We start from the raw sequence: 19,321 nt of genomic DNA, 5'->3' as shown, positions 1-19,321 counted from the left end.
TAAATCTAATTCAAAGAGGGCTATCGCAGTTGCTTTCCAGTAAATTCGTCACGATGGACCAATTGATCTGGCTTAATCTAAATCTCACCCTTGCCCATACCCCGCAAGTGTATATGATAGCGGCCGGTGGGGATATCATTCCAATTTTATCATTAAATTACACTTAATTTAAATAATTAAAGATTGTGTCACAAAAGTAGTTATTTTGATTTAAAAATTACTAAACCGATTTTGATAAAATTTCTAAGGAACCAATCTGTAAGTATATACTTTTAGAAAAAAATCCAAATCAGCTTAGAACTGATGGAATTATGAGTTAACAAACAAAAACGTACGAAGTAGCAGTCAAAAAGTTAGTTTAAAATAAATTAATATTTTTTTTTTTAAATGGATTGTTTTCACTCCAGTGTTGGTTGTTTTTTAATTTTGTAACTTTAGGAGCTGATATTTTTTGCGGACACATAATCTCAAATTATTAGAAAAACCTATTGCCTCCGGCAAATAAAAAAATACATATAAAAAAGTCTCGATTTTACTGTAAATCCTATTGGAAGGAAAATTGATATTAAATATTTAAACAACGTCATGATTAGTATCATTCGATATCTTTCTATTATAGGAATTACGTTTAAAAAAATATTCCAAGTTTTTCATGAACAAAATTATAACCAGTTCCAATTTCTTTTACGTTAGAATTTAAAATTCCTAAATTAATAAAATGGTTGCCATTGAACGAATGCCATCTTAAAATGGAATTTCAAATAGCATTATCAGGCTGTTGTCAAATTTTGCGAATTTCTTACTGAATAAACCCCTTCCATTGTTCGTCCTAATTTAAAGGCAATTGCTTTCATTTTTGAAATTGTTTATAAGTTGAAAATAATACGAAAATAAAAATGAAGATATTTTGAACATTAATTCTATTTCTTTTATATATTTTAAATTGATCAATTAAAAGACGTAGTTTTGGTGACCGATTAATGATTTTTGTGCATTTTTTTTATTTTTTTATTTATTGTATCACGAATATAAGATACAGTTAAGCATTTCAATACAATAACACTAGTGGTCTGAATGTTCTTATATTAAGAGGCAATTACAACATACTTTAGCTGTGTAGGTCCCGGCATAGAATAGAGCACCCTTTCCTTTCACGTGGGCATCGTTAGAGGCGACTAAGGGATGATTATTGGGGAAAGATGATAAGAGATGATTGTCTTATGTGGAGAGATAGGCAACAGTGTCCGTTTTAAAACATCGCCAAAAGCGAAACTGCGCTTGCCAACCCGCCTGCCAAACATGGCAACTACTGCTAAAATCTCACTCATGGGGGAGGCTATGTTCAGCAGTGGACAATTAACGGCTGATACAACAACAGCATGCTTTGTGTTTGAGAAACATCAATAACATTATAACATGTTACAGGTTTTGTGTTTATGTCACATTAAATTATTAGTTTTATTTTTGTGTAATTTAAAGAACATTTTTGAGCGTAGATGACACATCTGCTCTACCCTATACTCTATAAATACGCCTTCTGAATATGGATGTCTGCGCATTTGTATATATTCATATACATTCTAGACGTATAGTACATAATTTGCTTTCCAAACGGCAATGCAGTCAAATGCACCTACAGGATATGTACACCCACGCACCTATTGTGCTAGATAATTTCTCGCTGAGCTTGATGTTTCTTCAATTTTATCTCTGTAGTATACCATGGTAGGTTAATGATGGATCTTCACACTATGTACAAACAGGTTCAGTGTTTTTACCAACTGTTTAAGAAAGTCACATCCTTACAAATATTGTAATACCCTCCAATCGCATTATATTCTACCGAATCCCCTGACTTGAGACGAACAGACAAAATGATCGGTTCAGTCTACGTCTACAGCGAAACACTGTACGAGTTGCTGTCTTTCCGCCTACCTTGATCAACAATATACCAACAGTGTGGAGAATTCCTGAACCCCCTGGACATTCCCTATTGATTGCTTCTAAGTATCATGAGTGATTACATACCTTATATATATAGTGTGATTTTATATGAGTAAATTAAAATATATTGGTGACATTGTGATATTCACGTGGGGTGGCTTCCTAAAACCTGGTACATCCTAAGCGTATACCACCTACGCCAAATCTGCAGTCAAGGTGAGTTCGTACCATTTTATGACCTATAAACTTTTTTAAAGAAAACTAGAACCCGGATCCAGCCAGTCAGGTCTTATATTTCTACTTTCGTTTCCACGTATGTTAAAATAATTACTATTGAAATCAGCCACTTTCCTTAATACCATCATTTGATTAAAACATATAAACGATGGAGAATTTATCGCAGACAACATTTACCTTTGTGGAAGCCATCTTCACATGTGCGTGTCCAACCATAACAAAACCTATAAAATTGCGTGCTACAACAATTTTAGGGGTTTTATTATAGCTGGTCTACATTTAGGACTATCTGTCGTCGAATTTAAAAGCTTGCGAATACTAGGCAAACATGAAATGCACAAACGATTTTGTCCACGGCCTATATGTACTTTGTCTACGCAGGTCGTAAAAGGCTTCAGCTTTATTGCCTTTTTATGTTTCACACATGTGAATACGCTTGAACATACGTCGAATATGATATACGTAATAGAGATCCATTTTAACATATAACTGTTTTAACTTCGTTCATCGATATCACGACCACAATAGATACACAATTTCAAACTCTGTCAATTTTAATCAAACACGCCAACAAATCTGCAAGTCAGTTTACGTTTCCGATCAAATATACAACAGGTCTCAAAGTTTCGCTTTGAGGTTTACTCGATAATCAAATTACGGAACCCGATACCTCTATTCTGCACGTCAATTAGATAAGAGTCAACGGCTTGGACCTTATGAATGCACTTCGTATCGTTTTATGCAGTCGTGAGTTTGGGTAGAATTGTACAACAAATACAAATTCTCAGAGATATCTATCAATGGGCCAACTTTTGACGAAACAAAATTGAGATCAAATCGAAGTAACATTGGATGGACATCAAACTGACGTAATCATTTACACCGTTTAAGGTCGTTATTATTACCATCGAAAAAACGCACATAAATAAACGTCAAGTTATTTTGTAGATGCCCCTATAAGGGCTTATTTTGTAGATACATTTAGACTTGGCTACAAGTAATCAGCACACTAGAAGTAGTTTTTCGCTTTGCAAACAAAACCATCAGTTTCAATCGTCACAAAATTCAAATGGGACCAATACGAGGGTAAATCCTATCTATTGCAGAAACAGGCTTTTAAACGACCATGTTATTTTAGATGTAGTACATTTATTAACATACAGAATGTTAACAGAAACAAATTTAAAAAAGTAACAAATGACTTGCGGATTCTTCTCAGTAGAATCATAAAAGATGACGGTTTAAATGAGCTTGTAAACAAGTCTATTTGAATAAAGATCATTTGAATTTGAATTAATTGTTAAAACTTTTTCAGTAGTGGCGACGTAATCACGTAATACTGCCTCAAAAAATTCAGACGAATTGAGAACAAAATTTTTCTGGAAGTCTTTTAAAAAACAGCCAACAGAGATATGTCAGATTATTTAGCAGTTATAATCACAATGAATTTCGAACTATGAAGCACTATGAAGAACTATGTTGCATTCAAATATGGTCAGAGAAATGTGAAGTCGAGACATTCAAGATAACGATAAAGATCCGACAAAAGGCCTTTGATGTCCCAACAATCGACGAACTGTCATCATATTTGTCAGAAGTCGCAATCCGTCAGACGCGGCGCCCACAAAACCCACACACGATAAATAAAATCTCCTTGCCCTTTTTATCGGCAGTTACGCAGTCAATAGATGTGATGAAGGTGTAATTATACAATGTATCAAACAGCACGCCTCTTCATGTTGGATAATAGATGGCGACTAGTATAACAAATCATATACAAGTAAATCTGGAAATAAGAAAGTATATGAAACCGCTTGATTGAAATAATATGAAGCTTTCACCATCCTAATTGTACCTTCGCAATGGTTTTATAGTATATACTATAATTGCAATATTGCTAGCAATGGGATTTTTAGACTACCAATGCTAACAATCCCTTTCTCCAAGTGTATAATATTAGTACAGAGTGTCTAAATAGGTCATTGCCGCCGGTATTACTGTAGAACGCGAAAGCCTACCCATGGTCCAGGCAGTATAGTTAAAAGGCGGAATACCGTCTAATTTTAGCCAATAAGAGTTGGCAAAACCAATTCTTACCTCCAGGACGAGTGGCATGTACACGACAATATAAAAAAAGGCAATATATAATACTAACTTATAATATGGAGATGCCCATCATCATTTGAAATGTGATGATGAATTGATCAGGACAATTTGAAATCACTAAAATATTAATAATTTTAAATGTCGCTAAGTGCGTCGAAGGGAGAGCATAATCATTATAATTTGAGTGTGGGCACGTGGGCGGGCGGATGCTGCGCGGATAACGTATCGCGTGCCGCGGCCATTACACAACACTAGTGTTGGGCCGAGAGTCGATAAATACTGTATCGGTTGTTTATTATTAAATATAATTCTAGGATTACAAGATTATAAGGAACTTTAATCATACAGATAATTTAACGTTTTTACTATTTTATATTAGAATATATATATATATATATATATATATATATATATATATATATATATATATATATATATATATATATATATATATATATATATATATATATATATATATATATATATATATATATAAAATCTGGCTGACATATGGAGAATCCATTTAATGTCTATTTGATATAATTTAAATTTGATACCATTGTGGTAAATCAGTTAGCATGTGAAGAGAACCATATTTTGTGACGTAGTAAGGAAAGATCAATGTTTAATACTGTTAATAATGTTTAATGCTATTTATAATTATAACTTTATGTAGGTACTAATTTTCTAATTATATAAGTAAATATGAATTCACTTGAATTAAATTTTGGGCCTAGCTAGGCCTAATTAGTGTTCTAACACTACATAAAAATAATAAAATAAAAAATTCGATAGTTGTATAAAGAACAACACTATTACAGGTTTCTATCCAGCAGCGCCGTCGGTCGTATATCTTAATCTGCGCGGAATATCGATGAATCGCCTCACTACAGTACACATCGTATGTTAATTGACGGCCAGTTGTTTATGGTTCTAGATATGACCGCTATATCTATGTATCGATATTAAAAACAGTTTACATTATATAATTTAAGTACGTAAAGAGTTTCACAAAAGGCTCATTTAAATTCATTACTTCCTGTTAAAAATAATTGCCTATTTATTGGCCAGATGTTGTGTAAAGGTCTTAAAGGACTTAATGATTAATCATTATCAGTAATGATTAATCATTCAACAACGTTATTTATTTAACTTATGTGTATATAATAAAAGTATAACATCTAAAGACGTTTTCTACCAGTCAATCATGAGGCAAGCAAAGAATTTTGACAGTGCAATTTGAAAATAAAGCGAAAAAGATTCAGTATCTGTTTTTTTTTTAATCTTGTACTGAATCTTTAAAACTACCTGTCTGATTTGAAAAATTCTGCTTTTGATAGCTCTTTACTTGAAGAAGGTTATTAAATAATACGATTAGAAAAGACGATAATATATATAAATATAACAAAGAATGTTTTCAAATAATACGCATGAGACGTTTTGCTTGACCCAATTGATGATCAACTCGAATGAAAGTTGAGACGAGACGTCTTTATTTTTGTGTGTATGCGAACGCCGACATGCGAAGCAGCTGACATATTTTATACAAAGTCATTATTGTTTCAGAACTGTATATGTGTATACAGAACAATATTTATTTTATCTGTGCACATTAGTAAAAGATATATTAGTAAATAATATTTTTGTTTTTAAAAATAAATTATTAAATTTAAATTTTCTGTTTTATCTTATGGATAATGGACAGCACTAGTTTGTTAATGATGATAACTTCATGCGACAGTTTGCTGAAAAATATAATAATATTATAATTAATACGTTAATTAGGTTGTGCTAAATCGCAACCAATAAAATAGATGCTGCCAACCCCTCCACAAAGTTCATATCATATTGATGTTAAGTTTATGCATACTATACATAATTGTGGGTATATACATAATATAGATGACTGCAACTCTCGGAAATGCAATATCCAGGCGGTATCGAGGGAGACTGCGACTGATTGCATATTAATCAATACCTTGCCAGTGGGGAATCATACTTATTTACTCATAATTATTGCCAAAGACAGAATTTTAATTTTTTTATCTCAAAAAAAACATATGCTTTCAGACAGAAAATAAAAATCAATTCTTTTAAATTAAACATTTTTTGCTCCGAAAAAGACAAAGAATTTTTGACATTCCCATACTGACACGGCGCGTTCTTTTTTTATAACAAACAAGCATGTGGCTCACTTGATGGTAAGTGACTACTGCCGTCCATGAACTCCCACAATATGGGATGAATTCCAGGTATGCTGCTGGCTTTTTAAAAAGGAATATAATTTTATCTTGAAGGCTACGATATCGTATCGATTCAGTAATACCGCCGCTAACAGTTGATTCCAAAGCATGTCCAATTATCAAGTATTTTTTTGCCCATGTTGCTTTGGAAAAATACTTAGTTTGACTGATCGTACGTTGTTTTATAAGGTTGTTAATGACTTCAATTTTCACTATAATTTTGACTGCCTACCCTGAAAGAGTACTGTCGAGTCGTGAAAGTATAAATAAAAAATATATGTTAATAAGGTAGACATCAGGGAGGCGGCTGGTCGTCATTCTAAAAGACAACCTTGAATAACATAACCGCAAGTAACTGCGAACACTTAGGCTGTGGAATGAGTTCCCTGCTGAAGTTTTCTCTACTATAGCGTGGCGTTTTTAAAAAGGGTATACTAATGTTTCTTCTGGATCGGCAAATTGCACGTGACACCTCTGGTTTTAGAGGCGTCCATAGGTTACAGTGACGGTTTATCTTCAGACGGGTTATATGTTTGTTTATCATCTGTATGGTATAAAAAAAAAACGAGCAAAAGCATTTTACATCAACCCCATATTAATGGAATAAGGGCAGGAAGATAATAATATGTTAATAAAGTAAATAACATAATTAATACCTCACTAAAACTGAACAATGTGTCACTGGTCGTCAAACATCGACACTGGCACTGATGAGTGTGAATGGCTTTTTAATGTAGTGATGTATTAATTGGACTTACCTTACAAGGTTAACCACAAAACGACACAACAGCCCCCACCAATTGTTATATTAAATTAACCTTACCGAGACAGTGAGAAGGTAACTCGTTTATTTATCATGCCATGCGGGTAACAACTGGAGCTTACCTGAAAATTAAACAAACAAAAGATTACTATTAATACTATTCATTACGAGTTATGATCGTGTGGTCCCGGCATAGAATAGACTACCACTTCCTATCCTATGGGTATCGTAGGAGGCCACTAGAGTATATGGTAGAGGGATGGGCAGTAGCCTCCCCTTTTAAAACATCTCCAAAACCCAAACTGCGGGTTGGCAAGATTTTAAAGATGTTTTAAGAGCTTCTCTCTACCATAAACTCCCTTAGTCGCCTCTTACGACATCTACGGGAAAGGAAGGGGGTGGCTTATTCTATGCCGGGACCTACTTCTTCTTTGTTCCTTTTTGGTATCCTAATTATTGTTATACTTTTAAGAAGTATGTATCATCATGTCGAAAGGTTAGTAAACAATAAAATGTATATAATTATTTATGTAATAATTAAACATAAATAGGTAATAATAAAGAGTTTTCATAAATAATAAAGTTTTTTTTTACTGTGTATGTACATATTTTTCTTTTCTGTACAAAAAACGGATCAAACGACAAACACGCCGGTCCACAAAACGAGCACCACAAAAAGTATGACGTTAAAAGAACATCATTAACGTGCAGAGGCGTTCTAGTGATGGATAAGCATCGATATTTTTCATATCGATATTTAACGATATTTTATAGTAACGATATATTTCATATGTGTTATAGTAAATAATTATTTCTAAATATAGTAAGGTATATTAAAATAGTAGATATTTAATTTAATTACCACTGAGTGTAAGTAATGAATACTTACACTCAATGATATTTTTTATCTTCAATAAGGAACTTAACAAAATAGTAGTTATTAATTTGCTTTCCGAACTCATGCTCTTAGCCGCAGATGGTCTATAAAGCTTTACCAAATACATGCATGAGAGAGTATTAAAGGCACTCCAAACCCGCGGAGAAATTTTATGCAGCAACTAAAGCAAATTCGGATCTTACAAATTACTTTGTATGTCTAAATTTACGCGAAAACATGAATGTTGTTGTACGGCTAACAGGCAAACGTCGTTAAAAATCGAATCGATTGATCAATCGATATCCACAAATGTTTATTGGAATCACTACACCTCTGAAATCGAATAAAGGGTAAACAAACATTAAAAAGTCGTGGGGCGGCGGTGTGAAGAGTACACAAGGGATTGTAGACCTACTGTAAGCCAAATGAAATAGACGTTTTTCCAGGTGTTTCTGAAATAAAGGTACGTAAATACTGCTTGTTTCAAATAGATTTCATACTCTTTGATATACTTTTTACATCAAATGCTAACATCGTTCATTATTATTGAAAAAAAAATACACTTTAATTAACATACTTGTATGTATTTGAAAATTAACCCAAATCAAAAATAAACATATTTTGCGCAAATGGAAGCATAAATATATTTTTGGATAAATTTTTATCACTCATGAAGAATAAATAGCATTCAACAAAAAACAGTTAATATTCAAGAGAAAATATGTTGTAATGGTCAAATAAAGGTTATTATGTATGTAAAGGGATTTTACAAGAAATTTTTTTTTTGCCCAAAAGATGAAACCAGTTGTCAAATTAACAAAAAATAAGCCAACACAGTAAAAAGATACGTTACACGAATAAAGTCATCGGCCAATCTCCGTTCAACATTTTCATTAGTAGATGCCTACATGAGAATAAGAAAATGGAAGGTAGGAATAGCCAGAACCACTTATACAGTCTCAAGAACACTCAGACCCGCAGAGGACTTCAGTTCTTATGTTTTAAGGAGAAGTCGAGTTGTATTTCCGCGTCTATATTTCATACTAGCAGTGACTGAAGTGGAGAGACGACGCAAAAAATGGAAAACAAACATCCTTAGGCCGTTGGAGTATAAGATAACGGACGGTGGAAGTCATTTATCGTACTTTAAGGAAAGAAATATGATGTGGCGTTTAGAACATGCAACAATTTACTTTAACGTAAAATATTCACTAAGTTGAACGTTGCGTTTGTAAAATGTTTGCATGTCTTTTTTTTATAGCACTGATGTGGCAATCAAGCATACGGCCCACTTGATGGTAAGTGGTTACCGTAGCCAATGTATATACGTATAGTATATACATACAATGTATACTCGTATAGTGTAAGTCTTATTTATGGTATATGGTGCAAAAATTGAATAGTAATCCCGCAAGCGCTATCGATGCAGACAATGAGAATGACAGGAGAGAATTAAGTTCGGTCAATTGTGTAATCGTCGCTATTTCAGAAGAAATCACGGGGAGGTCGATTTGACAGGGTATATTGCTAACAATGAGAATTAACTACCCTATTACTAATAATTCTTCCATACCATTATTGAGAGCTTTACAAGAGCTTCACCAACAAGAACGCAGCTCTTAAATAGAATAGATAGACCATTATTAAATGTGAATATACATTTTAATGTGTGTTACGCCGTGTGCGCCCCGACATATGTAGAATGGGCCACCCCTTCCTTTCCCGTGGATGTTGTCAGGGGCGGCTAAGGGAGGGCAAGGGTTGGGCAGCAGCGTCCCTCTTAAAACATATCTAAAAGCCTAACTGCGGTTGCCAACCCGCCTGCCACCTGCGTGGCCATTACTGCCAAAACTCCCCTTATGGGGAAGGCTTATGTCCAGCAGTCGATATTTAACGGCTAAAATAATAATAATAATACATTTTAATACACTTTATTAAAACTGGCCTAAGTGGAAAATTCTCTTATGAGAAATAATGGGTGCTTTTTGTTTAATCATAGCACGGTACGATATCGTACGATTTTAATGTCACGATATATTTGGAAAGCAAAATGTACACAAATTGAAATGGTGCATACATGCCCACTATGGTGAGGTTGGGATCGCTTCACAATATGTTTGCTTACACGAAGTCACCACTCGAGAACTTCAGATGCAGATGATTCGTAATAATAAGAATCGCTTTAATAAAATTAATACGAAATAACATTTCAAATTCCAGACTCGAATGCATATTTCATTTATAAGGAATAAAATTTACTCCCAACACAAGCAAGTCACCGACGTACTCACCTAACAACCATTCTGAATTTATTTCAAAGCAGAAAATGTGATTAAATTTGTGGTTGTATTCGAATCTTACAAAGATGCCTCGGTACAACAATGCACCAAACGAAATATAATAAGTTTTCAACTAAAACGTAGATAATACGAGAGTATAATCCACATGAAAGTAAATACTAAAAGGAAAATAAGGAATAGAAATTTCTGAACAGTTGTAGCGATGTGAAATTTTGTTACAGACATAATAAAAAGTCCTAAATATATCGTAATATTTGCGATTGAAGGAGCCATTTCGTTATTGTAATATACTAAATGTATTTTAAGCCATTCACAGTTCAGTATACTATAAAAATATATACTTTGCCCATAGACAGGTCGGTCGGCCCCATAGAACCGTATCTGAGGTGTCTGAGTTTATTGTCTATCACTTGAGATCATCACTCTATCTAGATAAGAGTAAACGAGAACCTTTCTAGCTCATCGGTCGGCAGTACTTCCAGATATGTGACTGACCCAATCTCAATTCAGCATGACAACTCTTTGAACTATATTGGTCACTTTAATTCTTCATGGCATTTAAGAAAGATATATTTACCATGATTATTTATTTTTTGTAAATAATCACGGTGTAAGTTTAAAATTTTGAGTAGTCTTCAAATTTTCGCATTGAAAACTTTCAAGAGCGTATTCCAGCCAGCGACACACCTACAATTTTTCTGATATTGACGTACTTATTTATGGGCGGTGGTTAATCACTTACCATCAAATAAGCCACTTGCTCGTTTGTCTCGTATATTATAAAAATAATTAAAGATTGTGTCCCACAAAAAAAACTAACTTCAAATAGGACAAAACCAGTTACTTTGCTCTAAAAATTAAACTATTAAAACGGTTTTAATAAAATTTCTATGAGACCTATATATAGATATATCCTTTTAGATAAAAAAAAAGAATTTTCCAAATCGGTTTAAAACTGACGAATGTTACCTCATAGCAAACATAAGAAAAAATACAATCGAATTGAGATTTTTTTGTCTGTTGAAAAAAATTTGCGACCGTAGAATCTTTCGTGATTTAATCTACTCTTACTAGACCCATACATTACATAACCAAACATTTGCCTCAAATAAGGAAAATAACTACAACAAAGTTTCACAGCGCAGCCTTTGCTGAAGGAAACAATGAGAGAAGTTCTGTTAAAACTGAGCTAACAGGCTCGTGTGGTGTCGACGATTGTCACAGGCGGCAGTTTTAACTGCCATCGGACAATAGCCGTTATCTGTATTGCGGATCTTACAGTTAGACATTCAGGTTCTGCTACTTTAATGATTATTACTGACTATTGTACATAAACGCCGCACTAGTAGCACAGAATCCAGTAGTCTCTAAAGAATTCTTCAAGTAGAAAACATACGTTTCTATGTGACTAACAAAAGAAGTTCTCCATCTGTCTGGTTTTTATTTCATAATTCTTTTGCAATTGAAGGTATTTTATAACGTTATGTATGTCTAATTTTGTGACGTTCGTCGTCTACCCTACTCTTTGTCTTAATGCAGAAAAAAAATGCTTATTACAAAGAACATAATTCTACGTTCTAAATTCGAATATTTAAAAAAAAAATTGACTCGGCATTGTATGATTTTGTCTCTTGCTCACTTTCACTTTCTGCTTTACAACTAGTTTGCACATGATCGCTTTCCATCAGGTGAGATCGTGATCAATCGCAGGACTCCTCAATAATAAAAAAAAAAAATACTCCAAAAAATTCAGTCCACAGATTAAATTCTTTGTGAAAACACGATTTCAGTTTGTTTTTCAACAATCAATAAACTACTTGAATTTGATGCATCATTTCCAGCCAGAACAATATTACAAACAATAATGCCAAATTAGTTCTCATTTAGTATTTCTAAGAGGGGAAAAATTATAATAGTTTCATTTGAGCCCATATAATACAATCTATATCAGACATCGACTAAAGTCCAAAGTGAGGACTAACAATGATCGAACAGATATGGCATGTGACAAATAAAGGGACAGTCGCGTCGCGCGCGAATGGTTTCCAGTCTAGACAGAACTGTCACCAAGTGATGTAGGTACGTCCTGTTACTATAATTAAATCCAAAATACACATCCTACACATACATATACATACACTCCTGATTTGTTTCCGATAGTGTTTGGAGATGATAGAAAAAATAATACATATAAAAATTACTAATCTGCACAACTGAATGTCAATATTTTTAAAGCAAATTTTTTTTAGCTACAACAAATCAAAAATTTGACGGCCCACGCGGAAAATACTACCCATCAACTATGGAGCGGGATTGCTAGTAATGTGGACTGCCCGTCCCATTGCTAACAATGTTAACCCTGTCAGGTTGATCTTTACGTGGTCCTCCTGGAAACCTGAATGTTTCTGAGGTGCTGAATTCCAGTTGTATTCATCACGATGGGCTAACTGACTTGCCTTTTCATTCTCACCTTGCCCCGCTAGTGAATTTACACAAGCGGGTTTACCATTCCATTACGAGTATCATCCATTAAAAAACTGTCAACTATAGATATGAACACTACTATGGACATTCCAATATACTCAGTGATGACTATAATAATTTATATGTGTGTGTGTGTGTGTGTGTGTGTGTGTGTGTGTGTGTGTGTGTGTGTGTGTTATATGAGATTTATATTTTTTTAGATCAATTTTAAATTTGGTGTTTAAAGTCAACAAAAAATTTAATAGAACCTTACACATTTTTATGCAACTAAGAATAGCAATAATACACATAATTCACACTTGAACTCTGTGATTATTTTTTATGCAACTTAGAATGGCAAACAAGCTGACTGTCCATCTGATGGAAAATGATTATCGTTGCCTATAAACTTAAACATTACCATGGATGTAACGAAGTATACTGTGTCTCTCATGATACACCATATGCGTTGGTATTCCTGAAGATTAAGGTGTCTGTAACCTGTAACTTCACTGCCATATATTAGCCTTCACTCCGCCCACACACACACTTTATACAAAAGTCGTTTGCTTGGGTACCTCTGTCCCATTCGTGTTTCAACCGTAAAGCAGTTGTTTGCATGGCTGTGTTTCGGTTTGAAGGGTGAGATATGGCGTGAATTTACAGGGTACAGAGGAATAACATCTGAGTCCTCAGGAATGGCAACGGATTGGGGGAGGGGGGTATCATAGGCGAAACTCTATATGTTATGTCCATGGTACTGCTCATGTCTATAGGTGACGGTTACCACTTTCCATCGGGTGGGCCGTCAGCTTGTTGGCCATTTTTCAATCGAATCAATTGAATCACAAATGGGATAGTACCCAAGATAACGACTTTTGTACAAAGTCTATTTTTGGTATGTTGTGTTAAATCTATTCAAGCCAGCGTATTCAACTAAAGTCTTTATTTATTGCACGTATGACGTGTAACAACGGAGTTAACAGACGTGTATGGAGCAAAATACTTGTTGGCGGCATAAAGGTGGCGGTTTGGCTGAGCTCCCGTCATATCTGCCACAGTTGCGAGAAACAATATCCAAAATTAACCTCGCTTTATGTACACCAGTATTAATACTATTTAGCTAGGCAATATAATATTGTGAGTTGATTTATGAACTTAGAAACACCTTGCGACGTGACGTCTTGGAGATTGGAGTTCTATCTACGAAAGCGGATTTACGCTCATTTTCAAACATCCATTAATATTTGTACAATCGTTATTGGTTAGAGATAAAATGATAATAATGTGAGGTTGATCCTAAGCGATTTTTAAAAGAAAAATAAATAAAAAGACAAAAACTATCCAAACTAAACAACCAATAAATGTGATGCATTAATAAAATATTAAAGAAAAAAATAACATTACCCAATTATCCCTGTTAATATTACAAATTGATAAAGTTAAAATGTTTGTTTTTTCTTGTTACCTGCTAGATCATTAAAGAATGAACCAATCTACCAAACATGAAATTTGATATACACATACTGTAGTCTCTTATATATAGTATAGAGAAGAACATAGGAATATTCTTATTTCGGACAGTAAATATATACCAATTATGCGAACGAAGTTGTGAGTAAAAGCTAAAAGTTGAATAATGAATGCATAAAAGTATGCTGATAAAAATAATCATACATAAAACAATACTAATGAAAACAGTAACAATAAAAAGAAATCAGAGATTAATAATAAATTCCATAAACTTGCAGCTAATAGCTATCAAATTCAAATCAACTTTATTGAAAAAGACTTGTTTACAAGCACTTTTAAATCGTCATTTAAAAAAAAAAAACCACTGCAGGTTTGTAGTAGTTGCTATTTGCTGAGAAGAACTCGCAAGAATCTCAACAGATACTCTTTTAAATATCTGTCATTCGCTTCAAATAGATCCGTTACTATGCAACTGTTAGGAGACACTACACCAATAAAAAACTTAAACGGAGCCTGTACTAAATATTTTGTTGGTGTCGCATGTCTGTCTATACATGCAAATTGCATCGTCAAGGTATGAACATAATAAAAAGCTATGAGATTTTAGTATGCAACCCGATTATTCCCTCATCGATCCATTGTCTCCAAGCTTATTTTGCATTCCGCACGTCTACGTACACACTGAAATCCCAATGCATGGAACTCATCAATATTTTATTGTCCTCCTTTAGAATCGAAGGCATTTTTAGTTTTCATCAACGTCTTTCAAGGTGCTGAATTCGTGAGTTGAAATAATATAATGAATGTGAAAGTTTATGAACATGTTTGGATTTAATCGTAGAACTTAGACGAAATTTTGGTATTTATTTATTGCAGGCAATAATTTGTCACATTATTTTTATACATCATGGCAAACAAGCATACGGCCCATTGGATGAAAACGGCATTACCGTAGCCCATGGACGCTTGCAACACCAGGCATTATTAAAAAACCTTAATACGGCCTTTTTGAAGAACCCCATACTATAGTCTCCAGGAAAAGCCTCGATAGGAAGATCATTTCACAACCTAAGTATTCGCAGGAGGAAGCTTCTCTGAAACTGCGTTGTACGTGACCATTCTGGTTCTATGGTGTAACACGGTAGATTTATGTAAACATATAAAAAATACTTTTAATATCCAATTCATTAGTATCAAATATGTTAACCGTTCCTGTTCAGTGATCACAAAAATTTAATTTATTTATTTATTATTTATTGATCACATTTTAAAAAAAGTACAGTATTAAAATAGCATTTTATTTAAGTAAACTTCTGGTTAAATGGAAATATAATTATGCGGTGTAAATTATTTAATATAAGTAACAAAAATTGCTCAGATAAACTTATAAATTATAATATAATGTTTTTATATATTGTACTTATTATATTTTATTAGCATTTATTTAAGATAATGTTTACCAGCGATAAGAAAAAAGATATCCTACTAACATGATCAATATGAAAGTTTATAAAGATGTTTGGCAATGTATTGAAACGATAGTTGATGGTAATAATGATGATACCTAATAAGAACACAATTAAAAGTATGTATATGACATTACACTGATACAACAATGCTTCATTTAATATTAATCATGGCCAATGAATAAATAATGCAATACATTGTAGTTTATGATAAAAACTACATATCATTATAATCATTATTAACAAGTCCAACAACATAGTATTCTTTTTGGTTAAACTCGACTGAGACAACGCTTGACTTTTTTGTAATTGATGATAATGTTATGGTAATTCCGTCTGCGCTATCGGTTTGTTGTAGGGGCACCAGTAATGGATGATATGTCAGAACGAAAGTAGGTCAGTCAGTCCACCTGGACTAATACACCAAAAATTGTGGTTAAACAATGATTTCCAGGGAGGACCACGTAGAAGTCGAAGCAATTCTCCCCCCCCCCCCCATATGTTCAGTTTATCCGTATGTGATACAACAGAGAAAGCATTGTTATAATTTAAACTTTTAGCTCTGTGGTCTCAACAAAGAATAGGCTACCCCTTTCTTACCGTATCTGTGAGTGTCGTATGAGATTAAAAGAGGCAACTGAGGGAATTTAAAAATCAGGAGAAGGGCAGCATTGTCCACCTTAAAATATCACCAAAGTCTAACCACCCAAGGGGGAGGTCTACGTTCAGCAGTGGACAGTAATTTTACTGGCTTGTGGGCTAGTAGCAAAATTATGTTTTTCATTTATATAATGTTTTCTACTTATTTATTAGCAATAGATAAAAAGCAAATAGGACAGTTTGAAATTCCAATAAGACTTCTTTAAATTAAGTAGTTAAGTTCTTTAATTTACAGGTACCAGGAACTACTTTCTACTTAGCACTTTCAAGTATAAAGCCTCTTAAAAGTAAAACAAATTTAGCTCCATCTAATCATCTTTAAAAGCATTATTTTTGTTTACCTTTAAGTAAACATTACTTTCGATATAAAGATATATAAATAGACTAACGGTGAACCCTAAAGAAAAAATACTTCAATAATGTCGTCTTTATTTTCATCTTTCTTCTAGAAGACATTTTACTTTGCAAAAACAGTAATTTTAATTATACATACAACAAACCACATCGATGAACAATGAAACAAAATTTTGTAGACACATTGGATTAAAAAAAAAATATTTAAAAACAAATTTTGCTCAGCAACAGAGCAAAGAAGAATTAGCTGCTGCTACAAGTCAATGCTGTTCCGTTACCAAATAGTCCCGGCATAGAATGTGCCACCACTTTTTTTCCTGTGAGTGTCATAAGAGACGATTAAAAGAACTGAATGGTCAAAAAATGGGCAACAGCGTCTCACTTAAAACATCATCAAAAGCTAAAAAAAAATTGCGGGTAACAACTCCCCTGCCAAGCGTGACAACTAGTGACATAACTCGCCTTTCTGGGGGAGGCCTATGTTCAACAGATATGATGATAATGATGATGATGATGACGCATCTATGCAGACAAAAAAGAAAAAGTTTCAATCGTTACTAAATTATATTGGATCGACATGAGAATACTCAAATACACTATCACTTCAAAATAAGCAACATAACCGCGTGGCAAAATAAAAAAAATACAAACAAATTTAAAAGCACATTAAAAACCGTTCTGAAAATTATTAGAATTATATTAAAAATCGTCTTCATTTTGCCTCTCAGAAGTTATGATAATACGTATTCACTTTAATTAGACGACAAAGTGTTGGCGAAAAGCCAAGAGTTAATAGCCAGGTTGGTTTACCTCGTAACCTTTTGAAATCCCCTTTTAACGATGTGAATTCAGCAAAATCAATCAGTCGTATAGATGTGTTTATTTCAGCTTGCAAACAGTTAATCAGTGATGTGAAAAGAGAACAAACAGGGTAAATCCTCACTGGATGTGTGTGAGTACGCAAATATTGTATGACTTAAATAATTTGACAATGTGGTGAAATGCCTATTATGTGAATCTGGCTGGATTTTATATTTCAATTATTTTTTGAGATCTTATAATACTAATGCGTTGCCCGAGGCTTTGTAAGCATGGTGTCTTGCTTCAAAACATTTTCTTTAAATTTCAGTTTTTTGACTTAGTAGTTATAGCTATGCATAGATAGGCAGTCTGAACAAACAAAACAAAAAATTATTGCCATAGAGTATATATGTCATAAGAGATCATAGAAAACTTTTCTATGATCTGGTCAATAAAAGTTGGCTAGTTCAATAGGCTGTGGACCGGGCCGAGTTTAAGCTCCACTTAACTTTGTGAGACTTCTGCATGCTCGAACATCGCTACATTCTTTTTCATATAAATTGCGACTTTTATTCTCCTTGCATAAAGCACGGTATTATGAACTTCGAAGTACTTTAAATTTGTCCGTCCAGTTTGCTGTTAGATAAAGCCTAGTCTGACACTTGAAAGTAGCTTAAAAAGTAAAAAAAATAATTGGGACATTTTACTGAACTAGGTGTTATTTTACGGAAAGCCATATCACTGATTATTTCACTACAATTATTTTGTTTAAATCCGCTACCACTAATATATGTAACTGATAATACTAGAAGATTGACTACTATTATTATTGCCAGAAGTTCTACAAGTTTTCGACATTTTATCCACACTCGTTTTGCGACATATGTTTTACTTCTAAACAAAGCATTTCCAGGCAAACTATTAGATCACTTTTCGGAGTCTAATGTCTTAGAGTCTAGTATCCTTGAGTATTGGCAGTCACACATACTAATGGTAGCAGAATTAAACAAAATAGTTCTAATCAAATAACCAATGATAAATGCTTAAAACTCATACATATAACTAATATTGGGTCCACATGGATTTATATTTTGTAGTCCTAAATACCTATAACTAGTGAGACCCAGCAGTTTTACCTATGTAAATTAGTAGACAAAGTAGTATGTATATTAATCAATGTGTGTACTAAATTTCGTACATATAATTTTAGCCGTGTTTCAATAATAGACACCCAAACTTTCACATTAAAATAGTCGTAGTAGAATATATAAATTGTATAAAATAAATAGGGTAAGAAATAAAAAGAAATAGTTTTTTCTAGAAAGATTAAAGTAAGTGAAAGTTAAAGATTAGAAATTTGGAAAACATTTTTCTATTTTGGAATTTGAGAATTTAAGGTATATATAAAGACTAAAAATTAATCAGTTTCTCTGTTTTCAGAATTACGTTAAGCACTCCATTTATGGAAATGTCGACGCATACCAAAAGCACTAGAGATAAGATCCAGTTTGTGTTCTAGTTCGCAACTCAATAAGTAGAAATATATGCAAGTAATCTCATGCAAACTGCCACAGTGTTCGGAAAACTTTTCCAGTGGAAACAAAACCTAAAGCTGCCAACAAAGAGATAAATGT

At 33.3% G+C, this 19,321-nt stretch overlaps 1 protein-coding gene across 4 annotated transcripts in view; it reads right to left on the bottom strand.

Moving 5' to 3' along the window:
• Positions 1–19,321, bottom strand: part of LOC113511153 (focal adhesion kinase 1) — a 181,705-nt gene that overhangs the window by 80,221 nt on the left and 82,163 nt on the right. Inside the window, exons 1-2 of one of the 4 annotated variants that reach the window (XM_052903165.1) lie at positions 7,899–7,956; positions 7,354–7,415 (exon numbers count right to left, since the gene is read on the bottom strand). The exons of 2 other annotated variants lie outside the window; for them this stretch is intronic. In XM_052903165.1, coding sequence (XP_052759125.1) covers positions 7,354–7,388 — 35 coding nt within the window. In that variant the 5' untranslated portion in view covers positions 7,389–7,415; positions 7,899–7,956. Of the gene's footprint in view, positions 1–7,353; positions 7,416–7,898; positions 7,957–19,321 lie in introns of those variants that run through there. One more of the 4 variants, XM_052903164.1, reaches the window with a different exon arrangement.

Source organism: Galleria mellonella, unplaced genomic scaffold (genome assembly GCF_026898425.1).
Source record: "Galleria mellonella isolate WM207_F2 unplaced genomic scaffold, CSIRO_AGI_GalMel_v1 utg133, whole genome shotgun sequence".
NCBI lineage: Eukaryota > Metazoa > Arthropoda > Insecta > Lepidoptera > Pyralidae > Galleria > Galleria mellonella.
Note: the sequence above shows the minus strand (reverse complement) of the source record. Positions and strands in the feature narration are given on the sequence as shown.